The following is a 27,144-nucleotide window of genomic DNA, read 5'->3' as shown; positions in this document are numbered from 1 at the left end:
TCTGCCCGTTTCTGCCCGTTCCTGTAAATCGTCGCCTGTTCCTGCCCGATCCATATCAATACAATACTCTTAATTTGTTGCAATCCTTTTAACAAATATACCTTATACTCGATAACGATACTTAAATATATCTAATATCTATATCTTATACCCGAAAAAAGTATAATACCGTAAATTCATAAGTAATAAGGACATAATTCTATATGATTAAGTCCGATTCTGCACCGATCATGTAACTGCAGTCATTTTATCAATTATATCTTATACCCGATACTGTTAATTAAATATATATAATATATATATAATTAATATATTTAATAATCAATAATTTTCTGTCCGTTCCTGCCCGTTTCTGCCCGTTCCTGCCCGTTTCTGCCCGTTCCTGCCCGTTTCTGCCCGTTCCTGCCCGTTCCTGTAAATCGTCTAACCGACCTGTTGGTCGCCATTGAGATGTTCTGTTTTATATAGTGTGGGGTTTGTTGACCTGCGAGTATCTAATTAGGAAGTATAAGTGCTTTTCAAGGCTCAGTAGTAAATAACATCAGACCACTAAGTCCATATTCCTGTTTCATAAAGAACAACTACTGAAGCAACTGCTCTTTCTGTGAAGATGTGGACTGAAGTGCTCTTTCTGTGAAGACGTGGACTGAAGTGCTCTTTCTGTAAAGACGTGGACTGAAGTGCTCTTTCTGTGAAGACGTGGACTGAAATGCTCTTTCTGTAAAGACTGGACTGAAGTGCTCTTTCTGTGAAGACTTGGACTGAAATGCTCTTTCTGTAAAGACTGGACTGAAGTGCTCTTTCTGTGAAGACGTGGACTGAAGTGCTCTTTCTGTAAAGACGTGGACTGAAGTGCTCTTTCTGTAAAGACGTGGACTGAAGTGCTCTTTCTGTCAAGACGTGGACTGAAGTGCTCTTTCTGTGAAGACGTGGACTGAACTGCTCTTTCTGTAAAGACGTGGACTGAAGTGCTCTTTCTGTAAAGACGTGGACTGAAGTGCTCTTTCTGTCAAGACATGGACTGAACTGATGCTGGTTTTATTATTTCATGGTTAAACATAGATAGATATATAGAGGATATTTAATCGTGTCTTCAGTAACAACAAATATATTTCACTCGTGTGGCTAATATTTTGATATTTTCTGCATGAGTGAAAAATATCAAAATATTAGCCACACGAGTGAAATATATTTGTTATTGCTGAAGACATCATTAAATTTTCTATTCATTACATTTTAAAGCATAAAACATGAAAAATGTAATGCATTAAAAAGGGCGTGAATCAGAAGCGTAATAATTAGCGCCATATTCTAATGACGTCACGCTTGACAACATGTAAGGCTGCGTGCCATTTTCAATGGGATACTCAACGCTATTCTGACGTTTTCTGCTATTTTCCGGTATTATTGCTTATAAAAATGCTATTAATTGTATATTTAATTAAATACTGTAGTGTGTGTACCAAACAGTTACCATAACAACCACTTAATCTACCCTCACTTCAATTGAATCTGGACAAAAAAGTGTGCCTTTGAATGCAGCCAATAGAAGATACTGTTATGATTGGTCAATACCAAAAAGTGATATTTTCACACTGTGAAAATATTACTTTTGATATTTGTCACAGTGTGAAAGATATCAGTTTTTATCAAGCTGATAGAATCCGATATTTCACAGGCAAAAATGTAATAAATATGCCTAATTAACAGTTGTTTTCACTGAAGTTGTGAAATGTTGTATATTAGTGTAACTCACCTGCCCGCCTTCACCACCACTTTCATCCCCTTTTGCAGTGCCGAAGGATATAAGAAGCTCTGTAACAAAAACAGAGGTCAACATGTTTCAACCTAAATTAAAATCCCCGGGTTTACCATGAGAATAACAATGTGGGTGTGGGTGTGTGGGTGTGTGTGTGGGTGTGGGTGTGTGGGTGTGGGTGGGTGTGGGTAGGTATGGGTGTGGATGTGTGTGGGTGTGTGGGTGTGGGTGTGTGGGTGTGTGTGCGTGTGTTTGTGTGTATGGATCTGTGTGTGATACAACTCTCTGTATTAACCTGACAGTGATATAATGTACCCTTTTACTTGTAATACTGATTGATTATTACAGGACACTTTATTTATATCCACATCAATGTGTATATTTAGTCTTAATCAACAACTCACTTGAATAAGGAAAACTTAAAGGACTATATTAGTGTAAAGGTTGGTTTTGACTTCAATAAACAATGTCACTTACTGGACATTTGGGAGACTTGACCAAGCACTGGCCAACCTTGTCCGGAGATGGAAATTCCAGTCTGTAGGATCCAATGTTGAGCCAGTATTTTTCTACCAGGGTCTGGTTTTTGTACACTTCAAGACAAACCTTGTTCTGCAAATAAATGAGACAGAATTTATCACCTGTGAGTTTTGGTACTGATAAATCCTCTCCCCAAGCTCTGTTATTGTTCATATGGTTATCGGATGCATTGAGATCTCAACCATTTCCAAGCCATGACCAAGGGACTAAATCCCCAGGGGTAGGACCAAACAGTGGGCCAATCCTGGGAGCTTATGTGTATCCCTCTGTTCAGTCAAGCAATTGTATACATGGTTATATGGTCGGGATCTCAACTGTTTCTGTGCTGCTATCAGGCTCACAATCCACAGGAAGCAATTACTTGAACCCAGAAAGCAGACATAGCGTAATAAGATGGAACCTCAATAATTTCCTAGTTATTGCCACTTTACAGTCTTGTCCCTCAGCCCACTGTTTACATTATTTTAGCCCCTCAGCCTGCTGTTTCCATTATTTTGCCCTATCAGCCTGCAGTTTACATTTTGTTAGCCCCTCAGCCAACTGTTCACATTTTTAAGCCTCTCAGTCCACTGTTCATATTTTTTAATTATTACTATTGGAGGGTGCTTCCAACCAAATATGACTGGTGGGTCAGTCCCTTCATTTTACAATATGGAATCCCCACAACAAAAGGATATTTTCAGCCTAATTTGGTGAACATGTTTTCAGCAATTTAAAAGAAGTTTTCAAAGAAATCGTTGTAGGAGGAATGGATGGAAGAAGGGAAGACAATAGAAGCTCTTGTATGGCAGAAGCTTAGCGAAGTCCATTAGATCAGGTGGGGGAAACGGTACCTAGTTTATAGCTCACGACACTAATTGCAAAAAGTTAGGTTTTAATTACCTTGATCTTTGGAACTGGTTCATCTGCCACTCGAGCCAACTCTTCTACATCAAGATCTGTTTGGGAACTCAAACTTTTCATCTGCAATCTGATAAACAACAAACAATAATCATCATTGTTATACCTGTTCTATACAATAATCATCATTGTTATACCTGTTCTATACAATAATCATCATTGTTATACCTGTTCTATACAATAATCATCATTGTTATACCTGTTCAATACAAAATCATTTTAACTGAATATTTAGTCCTGGCTTTGCTAGACTAACACTGAAATCATATGTTCATAATGATGTGTTTAAACTATCCATGTGTACAGATGTTGTGTTCATATTACTTGTGTGTAGATGTTGTGTTCACATTACTTGTGTGTGTAGATGTTGTGTTCACATTACTTGTGTGTAGATGTTGTGTTCACATTACCTGTGTGTGAAGTTGTTATGTTCACATTACCTGTGTGTAGATGTCGTGTTCATATTATATTACCTGTGTGTAGATGTTGTGTTCACATTACTTCTGTGTAGATGTTGTGTTCATATTACCTGTGTGTAGATGTTGTGTTCACATTACCTGTGTGTAGATGTTGTGTTTTCACATTACCTGTGTGTGTATATACTATCACTGTCTGCCTTGAACTGCTCTTCCAAGAACTCGTTTGAATATGTCTTAGACTTCTCCAAGGCAATCCACTTGATGATTTGATGTTGAACAGATGGAAAATCTGTAATTGAAGGATTCCATTTTTATTGAAAGTAATTTGTTAACATAGTCTTCGGAAGTAACTAATTAAAATCAAGTGTTTGGCTTCTTGAGTTCAAAGGAGTGGGAACCAATACTGGGAAAAGAGGTAGATGTTTAAAATCCTTCTCCTTTTGTACAGATGAAAGAATTTTGGCCAATTTTTTTCTGCAGCATCCTGAGAGCAAAGGGACTCCATTCTCCCTATGTAAAATTTTAGAGACATTACTCTTCTGGATTCAGAGAAAATCTCTAGAATCAGAAGTATGGAAGACAATCATTTTGTTTATTTGATCAGTCTCAAACGTAAACATGCACATGCAACTAAAGACCAAGGGGATCTTTGATATTAAATTCTAAAAGATCCTTCCAGTTAACTTTCTGCGAAATAGGGATAACAAACCTTAATTTTCAAAATCCAAGATGGCCACCAATTAGCTATTTTGTTTTTCCAATCAGTCAAAAAAATAAACATGCCCAAATAGAGACCAAAAGGAACCTACATATTAAATTTGAAAAATACCGATAAGCAACCTTAAGTGTCAAAATCCAAGATGGCCACCTGTAAGCCAATTTGATTATCCCATCAGTTTCAAAAGTAAATATGCACAACTAGGGTTAAAGGGGAACAGACATATCAAATTGGAGGAGAGCCCTCCACAACTTTCTGAGGAACAGCAATAACAAAAATTGTTTAGGGACAGACAGGTCTGACCATAGACAACGGACGAAGGGTGATTTATAAATAACATTGTTAGTTCCTATAAGAAATGATGTAAAACTGGACAATTTAGCCCCCATTTCCTTTTCACCCATGAATGATAGGACATTATTTTAGTTCAACACAGCCTTGATCGAACATTAACAGTAAATGTCATAACATCCTATTTTTATCACTAACTTACTTGGTTTTAACTCAAATGCCTTTGTTTCTCCAGGATCCAGTAATCCCACGTAATACTTCCTGTCTGCTGATGCTGAATCCTCAGTAATCTGATAACAACAACAGACACACATTATAAACAGTTACATGACAACAGGTTAAACAGCCTTCCAGTGATCAGAGCTCTGATAACAACAACAGACCCACATTATAAACACTTACATGACCACAGGGTAAACAGCCTTCCAGTGATCTGAGCTCTGATAACAACTACAGACACACATTATAAACAGTTCCATGACAACAGGTTAAACAGCCTACCAGTGATCAGAGCTCTGATAACAACAACAGACACACATTATAAACAGTTACATGACAACAGGTTAAACAGCCTTCCAGTGATCAGAGCTGTATATCACAATAGCTCTCTAACAGTAGGACCTACTCACCCTGTAGCCTATCTTGTCTTTGGTAGGGTTGTGTAGAACGATCCAGCCCACGTTACCACGGCTACCCATCTTTTTCAGTAATATCACACGGGCAGGACTGGAAAGTAAATAAAAAAACAACTAATAACAACAAGGAAAAATATTGTGTGGCATTCCAATTTACTCCCCCCATCATTTGTTTCTGGCAAATGTAAAATACTTGATCAAATATAAATGTTACTCATAGTGAAATATCCTCTTTGTCATAGAAGAATGTATGTGTACAATGTAGGTTAAGACAGCTGATCAACATGACATGACATTATAATCACTATCTCAAATTTCAAAATGCATCATTCTTAGATGTTCCTGTCTATAATGCTGAGAGGTATTGTCATTAGGTGGCCCTAGGGCTGTGACCTGTCTAAATACTCACCTGATCAACAGGTTGCCGTACTTGTGGGTGTCAAATGCTGTAGGCTTAATAGATGGCTGAAATACAAAAGTGTAACAATCTTAACATACTTAAGACAGGTAAGTAAAAGGAGGTAGACAGCTACTTACATTGTTCTTATTATTATGAACGAATTGAATCAAGTGAACAGTTACATACGTTTTCCTCGTTAGGCAGCCAAGGGTCCCTCTCACAGAGCTTTACACATTCTCCGAGGGAATGCATGCCAATACAGGGGAAGTAACCATCTCGTGGTATGTTCACTTTTGTGTTGTAAATCTGCCGATAAAATATAGGTTTACTGTAAATTCATGGAGAAGTAAAACTGCTCTTTTAAATATAGTTTGTCGATACAGGTTTCACTCAGTCAAAAATGGTAACCATAAGTACTGACAAACTCATTACCCACTTTACTGGGTCAGTAGCAACACACTATGTACTCACTTTACTGAGTCAACAGTGACAAACTCTGTACCCACTTTACTGAGTCAGTACTGACAAACTCATTACCCACTTTACTGGGTCAGTAGCAACACACTATGTACTCACTTTACTGAGTCAACAGTGACAAACTCTGTACCCACTTTACTGGGTCAGTAGCAACACACTCTGTACTCACTTTACTGAGTCAACAGTGACACACTCTGTACTCACTTTACTAAGTCAACAGTGACAAACTCTGTACCCACTTTACTGAGTCAACAGTGACACACTCTGTACCCACTTTACTGAGTCAACAGTGACACACTCTGTACTCACTTTACTGAGTCAACAGTGACAAATTCATTACCCAATTTACTGAGTCAACAGTGACACACTCTGTACTCACTTTACTAAGTCAACAGTGACACACTCTGTACTCACTTTACTGAGTCAGTAGTGACACACTCTGTACTCACTTTACTGAGTCAACAGTGACACACTCTGTACCCACTTTACTGAGTAAGTAGTGACACACTCTGTACTCACTCTACTGAGTCAACAGTGACACTCTGTACTCACTTTACTGAGTCAGTAGCAACACACTCTGTACTCACTTTACTGAGTCAGTAGTGAAAAACTCTGTATCCACTTTACTGAGTCAACAGTGACACACTCTGTACTCACTTTACTAAGTCAACAGTGACAGACTCTGTACCCACTTTACTGGGTCAGCAGTGACACACTCTGTACCCACTTAACTGAGTCAACAGTGACACACTCTGTACTCACTTTACTGAGTCAACAGTGACAAACTCTGTACCCAATTTACTGAGTCAACAGTGACAAACTCTGTACCCACTTTACTGGGTCAACAGTGACACACTCTGTACCCACTTTACTGAGTCAACAGTGACAAACTCATTACCCAATTTACTGGGTAAGTAGCAACACGCTCTGTACTCACTTTACTGAGTCAACAGTGACAAACTCATTACCCAATTTACTGAGTCAACAGTGACACACTCTGTACTCACTTTACTGAGTCAGTAGTGACACACTCTGTACTCACTTTACATTTCCTTCCTATTACACAAATACAATAATCGATAAAATGAAAAGTTATTTGGTATTCATTTCAGCAAATATCAAATTCAAGAATATCAATTCTGAATCTATCAGACTGGGAGACATTGCTGACACCAAAAGCAAGAGGAGATAACTCTGATAGTGGAGTAGTTCAAATAATAATAGGACTGTTTGAATTACTGATTTACAGTAAACTTACCTCCTCCCCATTTTTGTAGAAGTAAAGCATGCGTTCTGATACATCTAGGTGGCACAGGATAATGTCACCAACTGCATAGCTCTTGCCTGTTGTCTTCTTTGGGTAGCCACTCTCAATGAAAATACTGTCAAAACAAATTGTCAACCAAAATCAAAAACAGTAGTTCCCTATTGATGACAAGAGACAACTAGAGACGGTGCCGAAGCTGCCCTGGCCTGACACTCCATCCCTGTGTTACCTAATTATTACAATGACACATCAAAATTCAAATTTAAAACGGTGTGCTTTTGTTTTGACTCCACTGCTCCTATGAACTCCTATGTAAAATATTTAGATATGCTGGCATACATATTGAAATAATAGCAAGTTTACCTCAAAAACTTCAATCTGGTGATAAAATATTGGGTCGATACATTCGATACAAAACGTTGAAAATCTCTCAAAGTGGTTAAAATATATTTCAGTATTGATTTCACTGCATTAATGTTATAGCCCAGTCAAATTCCATGTCAAGTATTAGTATGCTAGCATATATATTTAATTAATAACAAGCCTTTGAATAAATTATCCCCAAAAAAGCAATATTGTGTAAAATTATCGCCCTTATCACCAATGATTTAAAGAGTAGAGAAAATCTGTATATAATACATAAGTAAACCCTGGTGTTAACCAGCATCTCCAGGATTTAGAGAGAAGAAGAGATTTATATAAAGAGTACAAAGTGACCTGTTTCATCCCCAGCGATAACAAGAGTAGAACAGATCTATATGTGATGGTAAAGTGACTTATAACCATCCAGCATCCAAAATATTACGAGAAATCATGTGTAAAATGACCCCCCATCATCCCACAGAATTTAGAGAGTAGAAATCTTATTAAAGGTGTAAAGCGACTCCACTGTCCCATGTGATTTAGAAGGTAGAAATATGTTCCCTGTGATTTAGAGAGTAGAAATCTTATTGAAGGTGTAAAGCAACCCCACTGTCCCCTGTGATTTAAAAGGTAGAAATATGTTCCCTGTGATTTAGAGAGCAGAAATCTTATTAAAGATGTAAAGCAACCCCACTGTCCCCTGTGATTTAAAAGGCAGAAATATGTTCCCTGTGATTTAGAGAGTAGAAATCTTATTAAAGGTGTAAAGCAACCCCACTGTCACCTGTGATTTAAAAGGTAGAAATATGTTCCCTGTGATTTAGAGAGTAGAAATCTTATTAAAGATGTAAAGCAACCTCACTGTCCCCTGAGATTTAAAAGGTAGAAATATGTCCCCTGTGATTTAGAGAGTAGAAATATTTTTAAGATGTAAAGTGATCCCACTGTCCCCTGTGATTTAGAGGGTAAACATATTTATAAGATGTAAATTCTCCACTGTCTCCTATGATTCAGAGGGTAAAAATATTTAAAACAAGAGACCCATGAGCTTAATGGTCATCTGAGTTCTGATATATTGATACAGAGAGTTGATCTTTAATTTTAAAACATGAACAGTAATATTATTCAAAGTGACAAAAAAACAATAAAACCACCTTATTCAATATCTAGCATACAGATTTAAGACTGAAAAGTGTTTGAAACTAGCACCTCTGATTCTAAACAAGGAAAATGAAGAAATTTTAACACACTGATTCCTTTGGGCCCTGCCCTATAGCCCTAGGTTGGTAGGGCTGGCTCAAAATTTTCAAAGTATCAAACTGTCAACTCAGGGTTATAATTCCAATCAAGTTATCAACAGGTAATATCCAAAGTATCATTTGCCAATATAAACCATAAACTGGGGGCTGGGCACCATATAATTCACAATTTTGGTTGACCTTTGTCCATGGAATGTTTTCTGCAAAATTTCATTGAAATTGGTTCAGGGGTTTTGGAGAAAAAGTTGAAAATGTAAATCGTTTACGGATGCACGACAGATGATGGACGACGGAAGACGACGGACAAAAGGCGATTAGAGACAAAGTCTCAAGTGACCTAAAAATCTTATTTAATGTGTAAATTAAGTGATCCCACTATCCCCCGAGATTTAGAGAGTATATATATCTATACACGAGTTATAAACTGACCCGCCGTCATCTCCATGATAGGCAATAGAGAAGCGGTTCCAGCCAGGTTGTCTGTTGGCTGGGTATGTCTTCGGACAGATGCCGATCACTATAGTCCCTTTGACACCCAAGTTCATCACCTCTGAAAACAAACAATACCAGCTTCGCTCATTCACTGAACACCACGTTCATTCTGACACAACACCAAAAAATCCTTTCATCGATGTGCCTTTGATACCCTATTCAAACTTCTATATAATTATCAATATATTGATTTGAATATTCAAAGATTCTTATTTCAAAAAGTAGGGGGCAAAAACAAAAATATTGCTAATTTGCTGTTGATCAACTTATACCCATAAAATTGAGGTATACTCAGCTAAGCCAGGACAACAGTATAATGCCTTATGGAAATGAGAAGCTTCTTGCAAATATTTGCAGCTATGTTGTAGCAACTATCTTCGGCAAACAGTTGCTGCAATATTGCCGCAAACAGTTACTATAAATAAAACAGAAGACTCAGATTTACTGTGTTTTAATGAATAATTCAACAAGTTGATTAAAACCATTAAGATCCTGTACAAAAATGTAGACATGTGTATGCATATATCATATTTACAGATTTTCAATCTGTTTTCGACAAAGTACCAATTTGATGCAAATTGCTGCAAAGTCTTGTATTTAGTATTAGTAATTTGGCTAAGTACATATTCTCGCAATTTCGCAGCAAAATGCTGCAAAGTTGTTGCAAACAAAAAGTGTTTGCTGCAACTTTGCAACAAGTTTGCAGCTAGCTGCAACAACCTGTGAACTTCTTCGCACAACAAGTTCTTGTAAACAAAATAGTTGGCAGCAAATTTTATGTTTTGATTTTCATCAATCAAATTGTTACAGGTATAATTAGTTAAAGCCAGTAACAATTTTAAACAAGGAAATATGTCTTTGGTGAGAAAACTACATGTCATGTATGTCTATATATATATAAATCTCTTTACAGAACATTTCAAATGATTCTTGTCCAATCTGTTTTACAAGCTACATACTTACTGAATGAAAATTCTGTAAAGGTGGAAGAGAAAGGTCTCGGTCCAACAAACTGTCCTACAGGTATTGCTGCAGAGGTGGTGTCGTAGCTGTAAATAGACACAGAAACTACACAACACTAGTCCCTCGGGTGTCATCTTATAGGCTGCCCACCACAAACAGCAGGGAGGGAAACTAAACCTATGCGTACAGCTAATGAAAAATCCCCAATTACAAAACAAAAAGAGACCCAATGGACCTGTATTACCCTACTATTCATCCCTGTATTTCACTTCTGCGACTTAAATGAGTCAGAATTATTAACAAACCTGTCAGCTCTATACTTTATGGATCTTTGTTTGAAATTTTCAACTTGATTTGGACATGCATGGACTTTGAGTTGTTCAAGGTCATTTGAACAAACAAACTTAACAGTGTTTTCCTAGTAATTTGCTGGGGAAATGTTTTACTAATTGACTAATTATGAAAGACCTTTAGGACAAGTTTTCCATTCATTCAACATGGTATAGATTTCTATGACACGTATAGCTAGGAAACTTACCAAATGATGCCAGTCTCATGTTGGATCCGTAGCTCGCGAGAGATTGTGGGATGGTACACTACACGAGATTCCTGTATCTCCGTCCCGCCACTAGTCTCTCCTCCTACCAGATGTACAGCTCCCTGATAGAACATACAAGCAAACTAAAGGCTCAGGAAAAACTACTCCTACAATTCGACTTTTGAAACAAAACAAATGAAATCCTGTGACAAAATATACTACCAAAATATACAGCCATTTTGATAAAACACCAACAAAATATCCAGCTTTCTGATAACACCAGCAAAATGTCCAACCCCTGTTTATAAATTGAAATATATACAGCCTACTGATACATCATAACCAGTAAATAGAAAATCACCAGTGAGTCTGAGATGACAGGTAACTAGATGGTAACCAGGTAAAAGAAACTCACCAGTGGATCTGAGATGACAGGTATTAGATGGTAACCAGGTAAAAGAAACTCACAAGTGGATCTGAGATGACAGGTATTAGATGGTAACCAGGTAACAGAAACTCACCAGTGGATCTGAGATGACAGGTTACTAGATGTTAACCAGGTAACAGAAACTCACCAGTGGGTCTGAGATGACAGGTAACATACATAGTAACCAGGTAACAGAAACTTACCAGTGGGAAAGAGATGACAGGTTACATACATGGTAACCAGGTAACAGAAACTCACCAGTGGGTCTGAGATGACAGGTAACTATATGGTAACCAGGTAACAGAAACTCACCAGGGGGTCTGAGATGACAGGTAACATACATAGTAACCAGGTAACAGAAACTCACCAGTGGGACTGAGATGACAGGTAACATACATGGTAACCAGGTAACAGAAACTCGCCAGTGGGTCTGAGATGACAGGTAACATACATGGTAACCAGGTAACAGAAACTTACCAGTGGGAAAGAGATGACAGGTTACATACATGGTAACCAGGTAAAAGAAACTCACAAGTGGAAAAGAGATGACAGGTAACATACATGGTAACCAGGTAACAGAAACTCACCAGTGGGTCTGAGATGACAGGTAACTAGATGGTAACCAGGTAACAGAAACTCACCAGTGGGAAAGAGATGACAGGTAACATACATGGTAACCAGGTAACAGAAACTCACCAGTGGGTCTGAGATGACAGGTAACATACATGGTAACCAGGTAACAGAAACTCACCAGTGGGAAAGAGATGACAGGTAACATACATGGTAACCAGGTAACAGAAACTCACCAGTGGGTCTGAGATGACAGGTAACATACATGGTAACCAGGTAACAGAAACTCACCAGTGGGAAAGAGATGACAGGTAACATACATGGTAACCAGGTAACAGAAACTCACCAGTGGGTCTGAGATGACAGGTAACATACATGGTAACCAGGTAACAGAAACTCACCAGTGGGAAAGAGATGACAGGTAACATACATGGTAACCAGGTAACAGAAACTCACCAGTGGGAAAGAGATGACAGGTAACATACATAGTAACCAGTTAACAGAAACTCACCAGTGGGAAAGAGATGACAGGTAACATACATAGTAACCAGGTAACAGAAACTCACCAGTGGGTCTGAGATGACAGGTAACGAGATGGTAACCAGGTGACAGAAACTCACCAGTGGGTCTCAGATGACAGGTAACATACATGGTAACCAGGTAACAGAATCTCACCATTGGGTCTGAGAAGCGTAGTTTGATTGTGTCCTTGACATTGTTGCTGTATTTGTGTTTTGGGCTTGTATCCTGTAAGTCCAGCTTGTTGAGTTTCTTTTCTAGCTTCTCCTTGTCTTCCTCCGTGACAGAGGTGGCCATTCCAGGGAAAACGCGCACAAAGGACCCATCATTAACACTGCAAATTGTACAAGATTTCTCCTGATCTCTTTTCAACCACAGACAAATTCATATCAAAGTGCAACAGTTTTATGAATTATACATTTTGTTAATATAACATTTTTTGCAAGACATATTGACGATGAATTGACCGAGAGACAACTAGACAGATACATTACCAATAGACATGATATAGTGTAGCTAAATCAGACCCTAGAGATACACGATTTCTAATCTGTCAATCATTTGTGAAACCTCAAAGATTTATATGTAGTTAATGTGCATACTCGCGTAGACAGATGCGGGGAGGTACACCACTGAGGTTTGTGATCTCAATTTCATTGTAAGCCACTGGATCCATAGGTACGAGGGGCAAATCATCTTTGGTGGAGACTATCGGGTTAGGCCTCAACACGCTGCGCATCCTCTGTTCATAAACAAAATCAGAAATGGTTAGAGTTCATCAAACTAGGTTGGCTTATTGAGGACAGAATAAATGAAGTAAAAGGATTCTGGCCAAGATAAAAATAGGAAACCAACACCACAATTCAATAAATACTGAAGCAAGTTCAACTAGAATTTTGTTTTTGTGAACAAAAACATATGTCTCCCCTTATTAGCCAATAGAAAAACTCTGGTATAACAAATTAATAAAGGGCCATACTGCTTTATATAGTGGGGCACGAGACCCGAATTAAGAATTTGACACTTCTACTTACCCAAGATACATTAAAACTTTAGCAAGTTTGGTCAACTTAGGTGAAACTAGAACACTGACAGGTCAGTAAGGACCCCGTCTTGTGGCAATATATCCCCCATAATCATCAAGAAGCAATCTGCCCATATAGCTCAACAGAAATATAAATACCGGTGCAATACTCATTTGTTGGCTTTGATTTGTTTTATTTCACCTTAAATACTTCCCCCATCAAGAGCCAGGGTCAAAGTAAGAGATCCATTTTGTCTTTGACCTTTGGACCTAAATGACCTTGACCATTAACCCAGTGACCCTGATCTTTGGTCAGTTGACTCATTCTTCAATTCCGACCAATTTTGCTTCATAATATCATAACAAAATGTTCATCAGTGAAAAATACGAAACTAGACCTTGACCTTGAACCTTTGGAACCTGTAACCTTTACCTTTGGTAAGTTGACTCTGTGTTAAGTTCTGAACAACTTTGCTTCACAATAACATACAAAAACTGTTCATCAGTAAAAAGATACAATATCTGACCTTGAAACTGACCCAGTGACCTTGACCTTAAGTCAGTTGACTCCTTTTTAAATTCCAACCAACTTTGCTTCATAATGTCATAACAAAATGTTCATCAGTGGAAAGATACAAAATTTGACCTCGATCTTTGACCAAGTGACCCTGGCCTTTGGTCAAATGACTCCTTGTTAAATTCTGACCAACATTGCTTAAAAAGATACAATATCTGAACTTGAAATTGACCCAGTGACCTTGACCTTAAGTCAGTTGACTCCTTGTTAAATTCCAACCAACTTTGCTTCATAATGTCATAACAAAATGTTCATGAGTGGAAAGATACAAAATTTGACCTCGATCTTTGACCAAGTGACCCTGGCCTTTGGTCAAAGGACTCCTTGTTATATTCTGACCAATATTGCTTCAAAGTGTCATAACAAAATGTTCATCAGGGAAAAGATACAAAATTTGACCTTTGACCCAGTGACCTTGACCCTTGGTTAACTGACTCCTTGTTTAATTCCGACCATCTTTGCTTCAAAGTCTTATAACAAAATGTTCCCCATTGAAAAGATATTGAATTTGACCTTAACCTTTGACCCAGTGACCTTGACCTTAAGTCAGTTGACTCTTTGTTAAATTCCAACCAACTTTGCTTCATAATGTCATAACAAAATGTTCATCAGGGAAAAGATACAAAATTTGACCTTGACCTTTGATCCAGTTACCTTGAATTTTGGTCAATTGATACCTTGTTTGATTGTGACGGAAGGACAGATGAATTAGTATAGGGCACCCACATCTTCGATGCGGGTCCTAATAACATGGAAGTAATGCCGTGGACAAACTTCGGTATTAAAAATAAACAACGGGCCATAACCCTGTATATAGGGATGCACGACCTAATTCCAGTGCACTGCACACCTTCTGTGAGTGATGCAGGTATACTTCAAGTTTGATTAAGATATCTTTAATGGTTTAGAAGTTATGCCATGGACAAACTTCGGTATTAAAAATAAACGAAGGGCCATACCTCTGTATATAGTGGGGCATAAAATCTGATTTTAGTGTGCGAAATTCCCAAGATACATCAATAATCAATATGATAAGTATGGTCAACGTAGGTAAAATAACATAGAACTTCTGCTCTGGACAAACTTCGGTATTAAAATTAAACAAAGGGCCATAACTCTGTATATAGTGGGGCACGAGACCTATAGTTCCAGTGCACTGCACACCTTCTGTGGGTGATGCAGCTAGGTATACTTCAAGTTTGATTAAGATATCTTTAACGGTTTGAAATCATCGGGCCGGACAAGAATTTACTGAAAATGTGCACTTATTTGACCTTTGACCTTGGGGTGAAGGTCACAGTGACCTAATTCCAGTGCACTGCACACCTCCTGTGGGTGATACATGCATACCTAAAGTTTCATCAAGATATCTTTAATGGTTTAAAAGGAATGGCCCAGAAAAAGAAGAAGAATTAAAGAAGAAGTAGAAGAAGAAGAAGAAGAACTAATACAATATGTCTTCCTTCATTCGAAGGGGAGACATAACAAGCATGCAGATGTGCCCCATTATCCATTAAGAGAATCAAATGTACCTTGTCATACTGGCAAGAATTATAAAAAGGTACTAGTCACATGGTGCTTTGATGTCATTAGTATTTGATAAATTATTTATTTCTTCAAATCAAATAGTGTATTAAGCTCTCACATCTATCTTCATCTAAAACATTAATATTGCTTATATTTGGAATGTTTTATTTTATTCAAAATCTATTCATTACTTTCTTCTCATGTCAAAATATTTCACTTCTTAAGGACATTATTTTGACACAGTGCACCAACTTACCCAGATAGTCTTTGCACATCGCCCGCAGATACCGCAGTCATGACAACCCGTGACACTAGTCTTACAGCCACATTCCCGCATGTTATTACCCACAATACCGTTCCATGGACATTGGATACCGTGTTCCACGCAGTTATTACACAGAGTACAAACAGACTGTAACTGTTTTGAGTCAAAAGCCTTCCAAATATGTCTGCAGCCCACCGACACATTCACTGGAAGTAAAGAATGTTTGGTGAAATAGCAAGGAAGTTACGCTACACTCCACCTTCCCAGCATACATAAGTACAAAATGTTTGGTGAAATAGCAAGGAAGTTACGCTACACTCCACCTTCCCAACATACATAAGTACAAAATGTTTGGTGAAATAGCAAGGAAGTTACGCTACACTCCACCTTCCCAACATACATAAGTACAAAATGTTTGGTGAAATAGCAAGGAAGTTACGCTACACTCCACCTTCCCAACATACATAAGTACAAAATGTTTGGTGAAATAGCAAGGAAGTTACGCTACACTCCACCTTCCCAGCATACATAAGTACAAAATGTTTGGTGAAATAGCAAGGAAGTTACGCTACACTCCACCTTCCCAGCATACATAAGTACAAAATGTTTGGTGAAATAGCAAGGAAGTTACGCTACACTCCACCTTCCCAGCATACATAAGTACAAAATGTTTGGTGAAATAGCAAGGAAGTTACGCTACACTCCACCTTCCCAGCATACATAAGTACAAAATGTTTGGTGAAATAGCAAGGAAGTTACGCTACACTCTACCTTCCCAACATACATAAGTACAAAATGTTTGGTGAAATAGCAAGGAAGTTACGCTACACTCCACCTTCCCAGCATACATAAGTACAAAATGTTTGGTGAAATAGCAAGGAAGTTACGCTACACTCTACCTTCCCAGCATACATAAGTACAAAACGTTTGGTGAAATAGCAAGGAAGTTACGCTACACTCCACCTTCCCAGCATACATAAGTACAAAATGTTTGGTGAAATAGCAAGGAAGTTACGCTACACTCCACCTTCCCAACATACATAAGTACAAAATGTTTGGTGAAATAGCAAGGAAGTTATGCTACACTCTACCTTCCCAACATACATAAGTACAGAATGTTTGGTGAAATAGCAAGGAAGTTATGCTGCACTCCACCTTCCCAACATACATAAGTACAAAATGTTTGGTGAAATAGCAAGGAAGTTCCCTACACTCCATCTTCCCAACATACATAAGTACAGAACGTTTGGTGAAATAGCAAGGAAGTTACGCTACACTCCACCTTCCCAGCATACATAAGAATCTAAGCAGGTTTGGTGAATGTAGATGAAATAGCAAGGAAGTAAAGCAACACTCCACTCCTAAAGATACATAAATATAGCACGTTTGGTGAATGTAGATGAAATAGCAAGGAAGTAAAGCAACACTCCACTCCTAAAAATACATAAATATAGCACGTTTGGTGAAAGTAGATGAATAACAAGAAAACTATGGTCTAAACAAAATATTGTTGATGACCACTCAGCCAGTTAGAGAGAAAACAGCATACTATATATCCCCTCACAGATAGACATGTCATATCCGAGGGCTAAGACTTATTCTATAAATAACCATGGACCAAATTAAGCTGACTTAGTTTTTGTATAATCAAGGTATAAGGTTTAGGGTATGTAAATCCAAAGCCTGAAATTATAAGGAACTTAATTAACTTGTACAACGGATCCTATAATAGAACCTAGTAATTGTAATTTACAGAAATGTGGAAGCCTGTCACCTACCTAAGCCCTTGGGGACACTTCTTGAGATGATGGGAGTGATATTCTGGTGGTAGAGGACAAGATCAATGAAATCTGTATAGATACAGAACACCTGCCAGGTATATTCCTTCACTGTAGTTTCTGTCAGCTCATTCACCGTCTCCGTGAGCTTGTCAGAGAAGTGGCACCTCGACTCAATGGACAGCACGCCTTTATCTGTCAACATATTACATGACCGCTATAGAAATATACATTGTTATATGTCATCTATATAACAGTGTATGTAATTAGATTACATTGATCACATCATGGGAAAATAAAAACATTGTGTTTCCCTCTTGTGCTTGAGTTTCCCCTTATTTGGAATATCTCCAGAAATAGAAGCAACTGACACCTGCCTGAGTTACCAGTGACTGAAGCCGACGACAACATTGGTCTGACCAACTTTAACGTAGCCTTCTTTCTACTTTAGTAAAATAAAATATGTATTGCCCCTTGTAGCAGGGAAACTCAACTCTTTGTTTCCCCTTGATTAATCAATACAGTTGTAAAGATCGTCTTTAAAAATATAATTGATATGTGTAAGTCAGTAACGCAAGGCTATGGGTAAGACATTTAGTAGCACTACTGGGACGGGAATAATCGCATTCTCTAGGTAACCATACTTGTCAGATACATGTTCTACACATGTCAAATTTTTAACTGATAATCAAAAGTATCAAAGTTCTAATTGATGAATGACAAGTATCAAAGTTCTAATTGATAATCAAAAGTATCAAAGTTCTAATTGATGAATGACAAGTATCAAAGGTCTTATTGATGAACACAAGTATCAATATTCCCATTGATGAATCACAATTAACAAAATTTGTATTGATGAACACAAATTTCAAAGTTCTTACTGATGAATTGCAAGTATCAAAGATCTAATTGATGAACACAAGTATCAAAGATCTAATTGATGTACACAAGTAACAAAGTTCTAATTGATGAACACGAGTATCAAAGATCTAATTGATGAATACAAGTATCATAGTTCTAATTGATGTACACAAGTATCAAAGTTCTAATTGATGATTGACAAGTATCAAAGATCTAATTGATGAACACAAGTATCAAAGATCTAAATGATGAATACATGTATCATAGTTCTAATTGATGAACACAAGTATCAAAGTTCTAATTGATGTACACAAGTATTAATGTTCCCATTGATGAATCACCAGTATCAAAGTTCTAATTGATGATTGACAAGTTTCAAAGTTCTAATTGATGTACACAAGTATCAAAGTTCTAATTGATGATTGACAAGTATCATAGTTCTAATTGATGTTCACAAGTATCAAAGATCTAAATGATGTACACAAGTAACAAAGATCTAAATGATGTACACAAGTATCATAGTTCTAAATGATGTACACAAGTATCAAAGATCTAATTGATGATTGACAAGTATCATAGTTCTAATTGATGTACACAAGTATCAAAGATCTCATTGATGTACACAAGTTTCAAAGTTCTAATTGATGTACACAAGTATCAAAGATCTCATTGATGTACACAAGTATCAAAGATCTAATTGATGAATACAAGTATCAAAGATCTAATTGATGAATACAAGCATCAAAGATCTAATTGATGTACATAAGTATCAAAGTTCTAATTGATGTACACAAGTATCAAAGTTCTAATTAATGAACACAAGTATCAAAGATCTAAATGATGAACACAAGTATCAAAGATCTAATTGATGAACACAAGTATCAAAGATCTAATTGATGAACACAAGTATCAAAGATCTAATTGATGAACACAAGTATCAAAGTTCTAATTAATGAACACAAGTATCAAAGATCTAAATGATGTACACAAGTATCAAAGATCTAATTGATGAACACAAGTATCAGTTCTAATTGATGTACACAAGTATCAAAGTTCTAACTGATGTACACAAGTATCATAGTTCTAAATGATGTACACAAGTATCAAAGACCTAATTGATGAACACAAGTATCATAGTTCTAATTGATGTACACAAGTATCATAGTTCTAACTGATGTACACAAGTATCAAAGTTCTAAATGATGTACACAAGTATCAAATTCTAATTGAACACAAGTATCAAAGTTCTAACTGATGTACACAAGTATCATAGTTCTAAATGATATACACAAGTATCAAAGTTCTAATTGATGAACACAAGTATCAAAGTTCTAATTGATGAACACAAGTATCAAAGTTCTAATTGATGAACACAAGTATCAAAGATCTAATTGATGTACACAAGTATCAAAGTTCTAATTGATGATTGACAAGTATAATAGTTCTAATTGATGTACACAAGTATCAAAGTTCTAATTAATGAACACAAGTATCAAAGATCTAAATGATGTACACAAGTATCAAAGTTCTAATTAATGAACACAAGTATCATAGTTCTAATTGATGTACACAAGTATCATAGTTCTAACTGATGTACACAAGTATCAAAGTTCTAAATGATGTACACAAGTATCAAAATTCTAATTGAACACAAGTATCAAAGTTCTAACTGATGTACACAAGTATCAAAGTTCTAACTGATGTACACAAGTATCATAGTTCCAAATGATGTACACAAGTATCAAAGATCTAAATGATGATTGACAAAGTATCATAGTTCTAATTAATGTGCACAAGTATCATAGTTCTAAATGATGTACACAAGTATCAAATAGCTAAATGATGATTGACAAAGTATCATAGTTCTAATTAATGTGCACAAGTATCATAGTTCTAAATGATGTACACAAGTATCAAAGTTCTAATTGATGAACACAAGTATCAAAGATCTAATTGATGTACACAAGTATCAAAGTTCTAATTGATGATTGACAAGTATCATAGTTCTAATTGATGTACACAAGTATCAAAGTTCTAATTGATGAACACAAGTACCAAAGATCTAATTGATGAACACAAGTATCAAAGTTCTAATTGATGGACACAAGTATCAAAGTTCTAATTGATGAACACAAGTATCAAAGTTCCTTATGTTTTAAATCAATTATGGGTAATTAGATATAGTACATCACCTTATGAGATCTGAAATAAAATCTACCTTCAATCAAAACTTTGTTACAGTAACATCATTTGATATAACATTATATGTTATTAATGTAACGTAACCATCACGGTGATGGTAGGATGTTTGCGGTAGTGAAAGGATGTTGATGGTAAAATGATATGACAGTGATATGGTATGATGATATGGCGGTGTTTTTTAAGATGTTGTGACATCAATGATGGTGAAAGTACAATACTATGATAGTAAAAAAATACCACCGTGAAGGTACGACACAATGGTGATACAATTCTACGATTAGGAGCAATGCCGTCTTAACATTTTACTGTTGTCATTGTACTAAAATCTGTTTACCTTGCACCATCATATCAAGACAACAGTAAATCACATTCAGAGGACAATTTATATATAGCACCAGATTCCATATTGTTATCACTACAGTAAAACCAGGTCACTACTGTATCTGACTGTCTACATCGCACACAGCTAAGAGAATAGAAATCTAAATGTCTATTGCAGTAAATACATAACATATAAATAGTGCCACACCTATTCTGCCTGTTTCTGAGGCTGCCTAACTTCTGTAAGGCATCATCGACCTAACTCACAGTATAACATATATTTAATAAAAAAAATATATATAATTGAGGAATATTTCTTTTTCAGACTCCGGTTGACTAACATGACAAATGTTATAAATACAAACTTGTGTTGATGTATATAACCTTAGATTTTGTCAGTTTAACTTTGACATTCACTGCCTGGCATACTTAAAGAAGCATCTGTTCTGTCTAAAGATTTACCTTTCAATGATCAAATACAGAAACATATTTTATAAACATAAAATAAATTACAATTCATCCCCTTTTTAAAAAGCATACAGAAAATGCAAAATATCTATTATACTAAATTTAAAGAGGAAATTTGTAATACTGTCATTTTAGTTTTGACATCCCAAGCAAGCTATGATAAGCAGCATATTGAAGCCTTAAGGAACTACCATTAAATGTCAGTATTAGTCTATGCAGAGAGCCTTAAGGAACGTACTACCATTAAATGTCAGTATTAAGTCTATGCAGAGAGCCTTAAGTAGACTGTACAATAGCTCCAGCCCCCAAGTGTAGTCCATCCTCATATGGTAATTGTTCTGTTATTCAATTCCAAGTCTAAGAGCTCACTTTCAACATTAAATGGTTTACACACAATGGTATACACCAATAAAAACAATACATTAGGTATGTATTAATGGTATACACCAATAAAAACAATACATTAAGTATGTATTACTGGTATACACCAATAAAACAATACATTAGGTATGTATTAATGGTATACACCAATAAAAACAATACATTAGGTATGTATTAATGGTATACACCAATAAAAACAATACATTAAGTATGTATTACTGGTATACACCAATAAAACAATACATTAGGTATGTATTAATGGTATACACCAATAAAAACAATACATTAGGTATGTATTAATGGTATACACCAATAAAAACAATACATTAAGTATGTATTACTGGTATACACCAATAAAACAATACATTAGGTATGTATTAATGGTATACACCAATAAAAACAATACATTAGGTATGTATTAATGGTATACACCAATAAAAACAATACATTAGGTATGTATTAATGGTATACACCAATAAAAACAATACATTAGGTATGTATTAATGGTATACACCAATAAAAACAATACATTAGGTATGTATTAATGGTATACACCAATAAAAACAATACATTAGGTATGTATTAATGGTATACACCAATAAAAACAATACATTAGGTATGTATTAATGGTATACACCAATAAAAACAATACATTAGGTATGTATTAATGGTATACACCAATAAAAACAATACATTAGGTATGTATTAATGGTATACACCAATAAAAACAATACATTAGGTATGTATTAATGGTATACACCAATAAAAACAATACATTAGGTATGTATTAATGGTATACACCAATAAAAACAATACATTAGGTATGTATTAATGGTATACACCAATAAAAACAATACATTAGGTATGTATTAATGGTATACACCAATAAAAACAATACATTAGGTATGTATTAATGGTATACACCAATAAAAACAATACATTAGGTATGTATTAATGGTATACACCAATAAAAACAATACATTAGGTATGTATTAATGGTATACACCAATAAAAACAATACATTAGGTATGTATTAATGGTATACACCAATAAAAACAATACATTAGGTATGTATTAATGATATACACCAATAAAAACAATACATTAGGTATGTATTAATGGTATACACCAATAAAAACAATACATTAGGTATGTATTATTTTTTACGTAGTCAATGTAATATAGATAAATGTAGTTACCTTAGTCATAAGTGTAAGACCCTCTTAATTGGCCTACTACCTGTTTATCTAGTGTAAATATTAGGTATCTATTAGGTGTCTCAGTAGTAGACTGAGCACATGTTAATCAACCTGTTTCCATAGTTTAAATATTAGGTATCTGTTAGGTGTCTCAGTAGTAGACTGAGCACATGTTAATCAACCTGTTTCCATAGTTTAAATATTAGGTATCTGTTAGGTGTCTCAGTAGTAGACTGAGCACATGTTAATCAACCTGTTTCCATAGTTTAAATATTAGGTATCTGTTAGGTGTCTCAGTAGTAGACTGAGCACATGTTAATCAACCTGTTTCCATAGTTTAAATATTAGGTATCTGTTAGGTGTCTCAGTAGTAGACTGAGCACATGTTAATCAACCTGTTTCCATAGTTTAAATATTAGGTATCTGTTAGGTGTCTCAGTAGTAGACTGAGCACATGTTAATCAACCTGTTTCCATAGTTTAAATATTAGGTATCTGTTAGGTGTCTCAGTAGTAGACTGAGCACATGTTAATCAACCTGTTTCCATAGTTTAAATATTAGGTATCTGTTAGGTGTCTCAGTAGTAGACTGAGCACATGTTAATCAACCTGTTTCCATAGTTTAAATATTAGGTATCTGTTAGGTGTCTCAGTAGTAGACTGAGCACATGTTAATCAACCTGTTTCCATAGTTTAAATATTAGGTATCTGTTAGGTGTCTCAGTAGTAGACTGAGCACATGTTAATCAACCTGTTTCCATAGTTTAAATATTAGGTATCTGTTAGGTGTCTCAGTAGTAGACTGAGCACATGTTAATCAACCTGTTTCCATAGTTTAAATATTAGGTATCTGTTAGGTGTCTCAGTAGTAGACTGAGCACATGTTAATCAACCTGTTTCCATAGTTTAAATATTAGGTATCTGTTAGGTGTCTCAGTAGTAGACTGAGCACATGTTAATCAACCTGTTTCCATAGTTTAAATATTAGGTATCTGTTAGGTGTCTCAGTAGTAGACTGAGCACATGTTAATCAACCTGTTTCCATAGTTTAAATATTAGGTATCTGTTAGGTGTCTCAGTAGTAGACTGAGCACATGTTAATCAACCTGTTTCCATAGTTTAAATATTAGGTATCTGTTAGGTGTCTCAGTAGTAGACTGAGCACATGTTAATCAACCTGTTTCCATAGTTTAAATATTAGGTATCTGTTAGGTGTCTCATTAGGAGACTGAGCACATGTTAATCAACCTGTTTACCTAGTGTAAATACTAGGTATCTGTTAGGTGTCTCAGTAGTAGACTGAGCACATGTTGATCAAGTAAGAACAGTGTTACCAACATTTGTTACACAACTGAGTACTTGGTACCTGTTTATCTTCAGGAAATAACTGAAGTAAGGTTTTTAATAGGAAAGGTTAGCGGAAGTAAAACATAATTTCTTTAGCTTCAGACTATTTCCTGAACTTCAATGCAACTTTCGTATGGAAAATCTGAAGTTCAGGAATTTTTATTAGTTAAGGAGTGTCAGTAAAACTAGGGCCTGCATGTTAATTAATTTAGTCAAGTGATAGTATACTGGAAAAAAAACCACAAATAATTTGCAAAATCCTGAGAAGAGAGCAGATCTGCAATTCATGAAATTAAGGTGTAACTACAGCTTACCCAGAATCGGATCCACATCACCGTTAACAAGGTCTAGAATACATGTGACAGCCAAATCAGTAAGGAGATTTACAGGAAAAAATGTACAGCTTTTAGAGAATGATTGTACAAGTGTTTCTATGACATACTTAGAGTTATCCTGTTACATGTAACATCATCAGACAATATGAGGTATGAATACAGATGTATTACCTGGTAGGTGTATGTCATATTACCTGGTAGTGCTTGTCATATTACCTGGTAGGTGTATGTCATATCACCTGGTAGTGTATGTCATATTACCTGGTAGGTGTATGTCATATTACCTGGTAGGTGTATATTATATTACCTGGTAGTGTATATCATATTACCTGGTAAGTGTATGTCATATTACCTGGTAGGTGTATGTCATATTACCTGGTAGGTGTATGTTCTATTACCTGGTAGGTGTATATTATATTACCTGGTAGTGTATGTCATATTACCAGGTAAGTGTATGTCATATTACCTGGTAGGTGTATGTCATATTACCTGGTAGGTGTATGTCATATTACCTGGTAGGTGTATGTCATATTACCTGGTAGGTGTATGTCATATTACCTGGTAGGTGTATGTCATATTACCTGGTAGGTGTATGTTCTATTACCTGGTAGGTGTATATTATATTACCTGGTAGTGTATGTCATATTACCAGGTAAGTGTATGTCATATTACCTGGTAGGTGTATGTCATATTACCTGGTAGGTGTATGTCATATTACCTGGTAGGTGTATGTCATATTACCTGGTAGTGTATGTCATATTACCAGGTAAGTGTATGTCATATTACCTGGTAAGTGTATATCATCTTACCTGGTAGGTGTATATCATATTACCTGGTAGGTGTATATCATCTTACCTGGTAGGTGTATATCATCTTACCTGGTGGGTGTATATCATCTTACCTGGTAGGTGTATATTATATTACCTTGTAGGTGTATATCATATTACCTGGAAGGTGTATATTATATTACCTTGTAGGTGTATATCATCTTACCTGGTAGGTGTATATCATCTTACCTGGTAGGTGTATATCATCTTACCTGGTAGGTGTATATCATCTTACCTGGTAGGTGTATATCATCTTACCTGGTAGGTGTATATCATCTTACCTGGTAGGTGTATATCATCTTACCTGGTAGGTGTATATCATCTTACCTGGTAGGTGTATATCATCTTACCTGGTAGGTGTATATCATCTTACCTGGTAGGTGTATATCATCTTACCTGGTAGGTGTATATCATCTTACCTGGTAGGTGTATATCATCTTACCTGGTAGGTGTATATCATCTTACCTGGTAGGTGTATATCATCTTACCTGGTAGGTGTATATCATCTTACCTGGTAGGTGTATATCATCTTACCTGGTAGGTGTATATCATCTTACCTGGTAGGTGTATATCATCTTACCTGGTAGGTGTATATCATCTTACCTGGTAGGTGTATATCATCTTACCTGGTAGGTGTATATCATCTTACCTGGTAGGTGTATATCATCTTACCTGGTAGGTGTATATCATCTTACCTGGTAGGTGTATATCATCTTACCTGGTAGGTGTATATCATCTTACCTGGTAGGTATATAGTATATGATCTGGAAGGTGTATATCATCTTACCCGGTAGGTGTATATCATCTTACCTGGTAGGTATATAGTATATGATCTGGAAGGTGTATGTTATATTACCTGGTAGGTATATGATCTGGAAGGTGTATGTTATATTACCTGGTAGGTATATATTATATGATCTGGAAGGTGTATGTAGGTCATATGACAAGACAAAATGTGCCAATGCTCAAATTGAGGTTATTTATGTGAGGTGATTATATAGCACACATACCCATCAGTCCCTCATGTCTGACAATCACTGTCTGCACTGCACCAAGCTGGAAAACTCCTCCTTCAGAAGTCAACAGCACAGTGCGGCCATACCTAGTCATGTGACTCAGAATAAGAGCCAGGATGTGGTCAGGCATTCGATGGAGGAATGAATAGGTATTCTGTATTAATATGGATCCTTTGTTGCTTTTCTCTCCACCACTCCAAAACTCTCTCTATTTAATGGAAAAGGAATAATTTATCCTATATGGATCATCAGTATTCAAAGTAAAAGTTTAAATTAGCGATTCCTAACCTATTTATTCCAGGTTGCATACAATTGTAATTAGCTACAGTGATACTTTCTTTATATTTGAAATTGGAAAAGAAATGTGCACTCAGAAAAAATAGTGAGAACATCCTTATCTAATATACAGAGACATTAATAGAGAATATTAAAATTAACAGAGGCAGACACACAGTTATCATTACATAACTTACCAGAGCG

At 36.1% G+C, this 27,144-nt stretch overlaps 1 protein-coding gene across 1 annotated transcript in view; it reads right to left on the bottom strand.

Annotated features, from left to right (window-relative positions):
- Nucleotides 1-27,144, bottom strand: part of LOC110458668 — a 168,477-nt gene that overhangs the window by 81,270 nt on the left and 60,063 nt on the right. The window contains exons 23-39 of the mRNA XM_021510496.1: nt 26,659-26,872; nt 17,709-17,903; nt 15,922-16,136; nt 13,140-13,279; nt 12,694-12,871; nt 11,022-11,143; nt 10,484-10,569; nt 9,458-9,578; nt 7,398-7,521; nt 5,849-5,968; nt 5,672-5,727; nt 5,257-5,353; nt 4,830-4,917; nt 3,787-3,907; nt 3,182-3,269; nt 2,237-2,371; nt 1,757-1,815 (exon numbers count right to left, since the gene is read on the bottom strand). Of these exons, the coding sequence (XP_021366171.1) occupies nt 1,757-1,815; nt 2,237-2,371; nt 3,182-3,269; nt 3,787-3,907; nt 4,830-4,917; nt 5,257-5,353; nt 5,672-5,727; nt 5,849-5,968; nt 7,398-7,521; nt 9,458-9,578; nt 10,484-10,569; nt 11,022-11,143; nt 12,694-12,871; nt 13,140-13,279; nt 15,922-16,136; nt 17,709-17,903; nt 26,659-26,872 (2,159 nt within the window). The remainder of the gene's footprint in view (nt 1-1,756; nt 1,816-2,236; nt 2,372-3,181; nt 3,270-3,786; nt 3,908-4,829; nt 4,918-5,256; nt 5,354-5,671; nt 5,728-5,848; nt 5,969-7,397; nt 7,522-9,457; nt 9,579-10,483; nt 10,570-11,021; nt 11,144-12,693; nt 12,872-13,139; nt 13,280-15,921; nt 16,137-17,708; nt 17,904-26,658; nt 26,873-27,144) is intronic.

This window comes from Mizuhopecten yessoensis, unplaced genomic scaffold, assembly GCF_002113885.1.
Source record: "Mizuhopecten yessoensis strain PY_sf001 unplaced genomic scaffold, ASM211388v2 scaffold9685, whole genome shotgun sequence".
Lineage (NCBI taxonomy): Eukaryota > Metazoa > Mollusca > Bivalvia > Pectinida > Pectinidae > Mizuhopecten > Mizuhopecten yessoensis.
The sequence above is the reverse complement of the archived record's forward strand: the minus strand, read 5'-3'. Positions and strand labels throughout refer to the sequence as shown.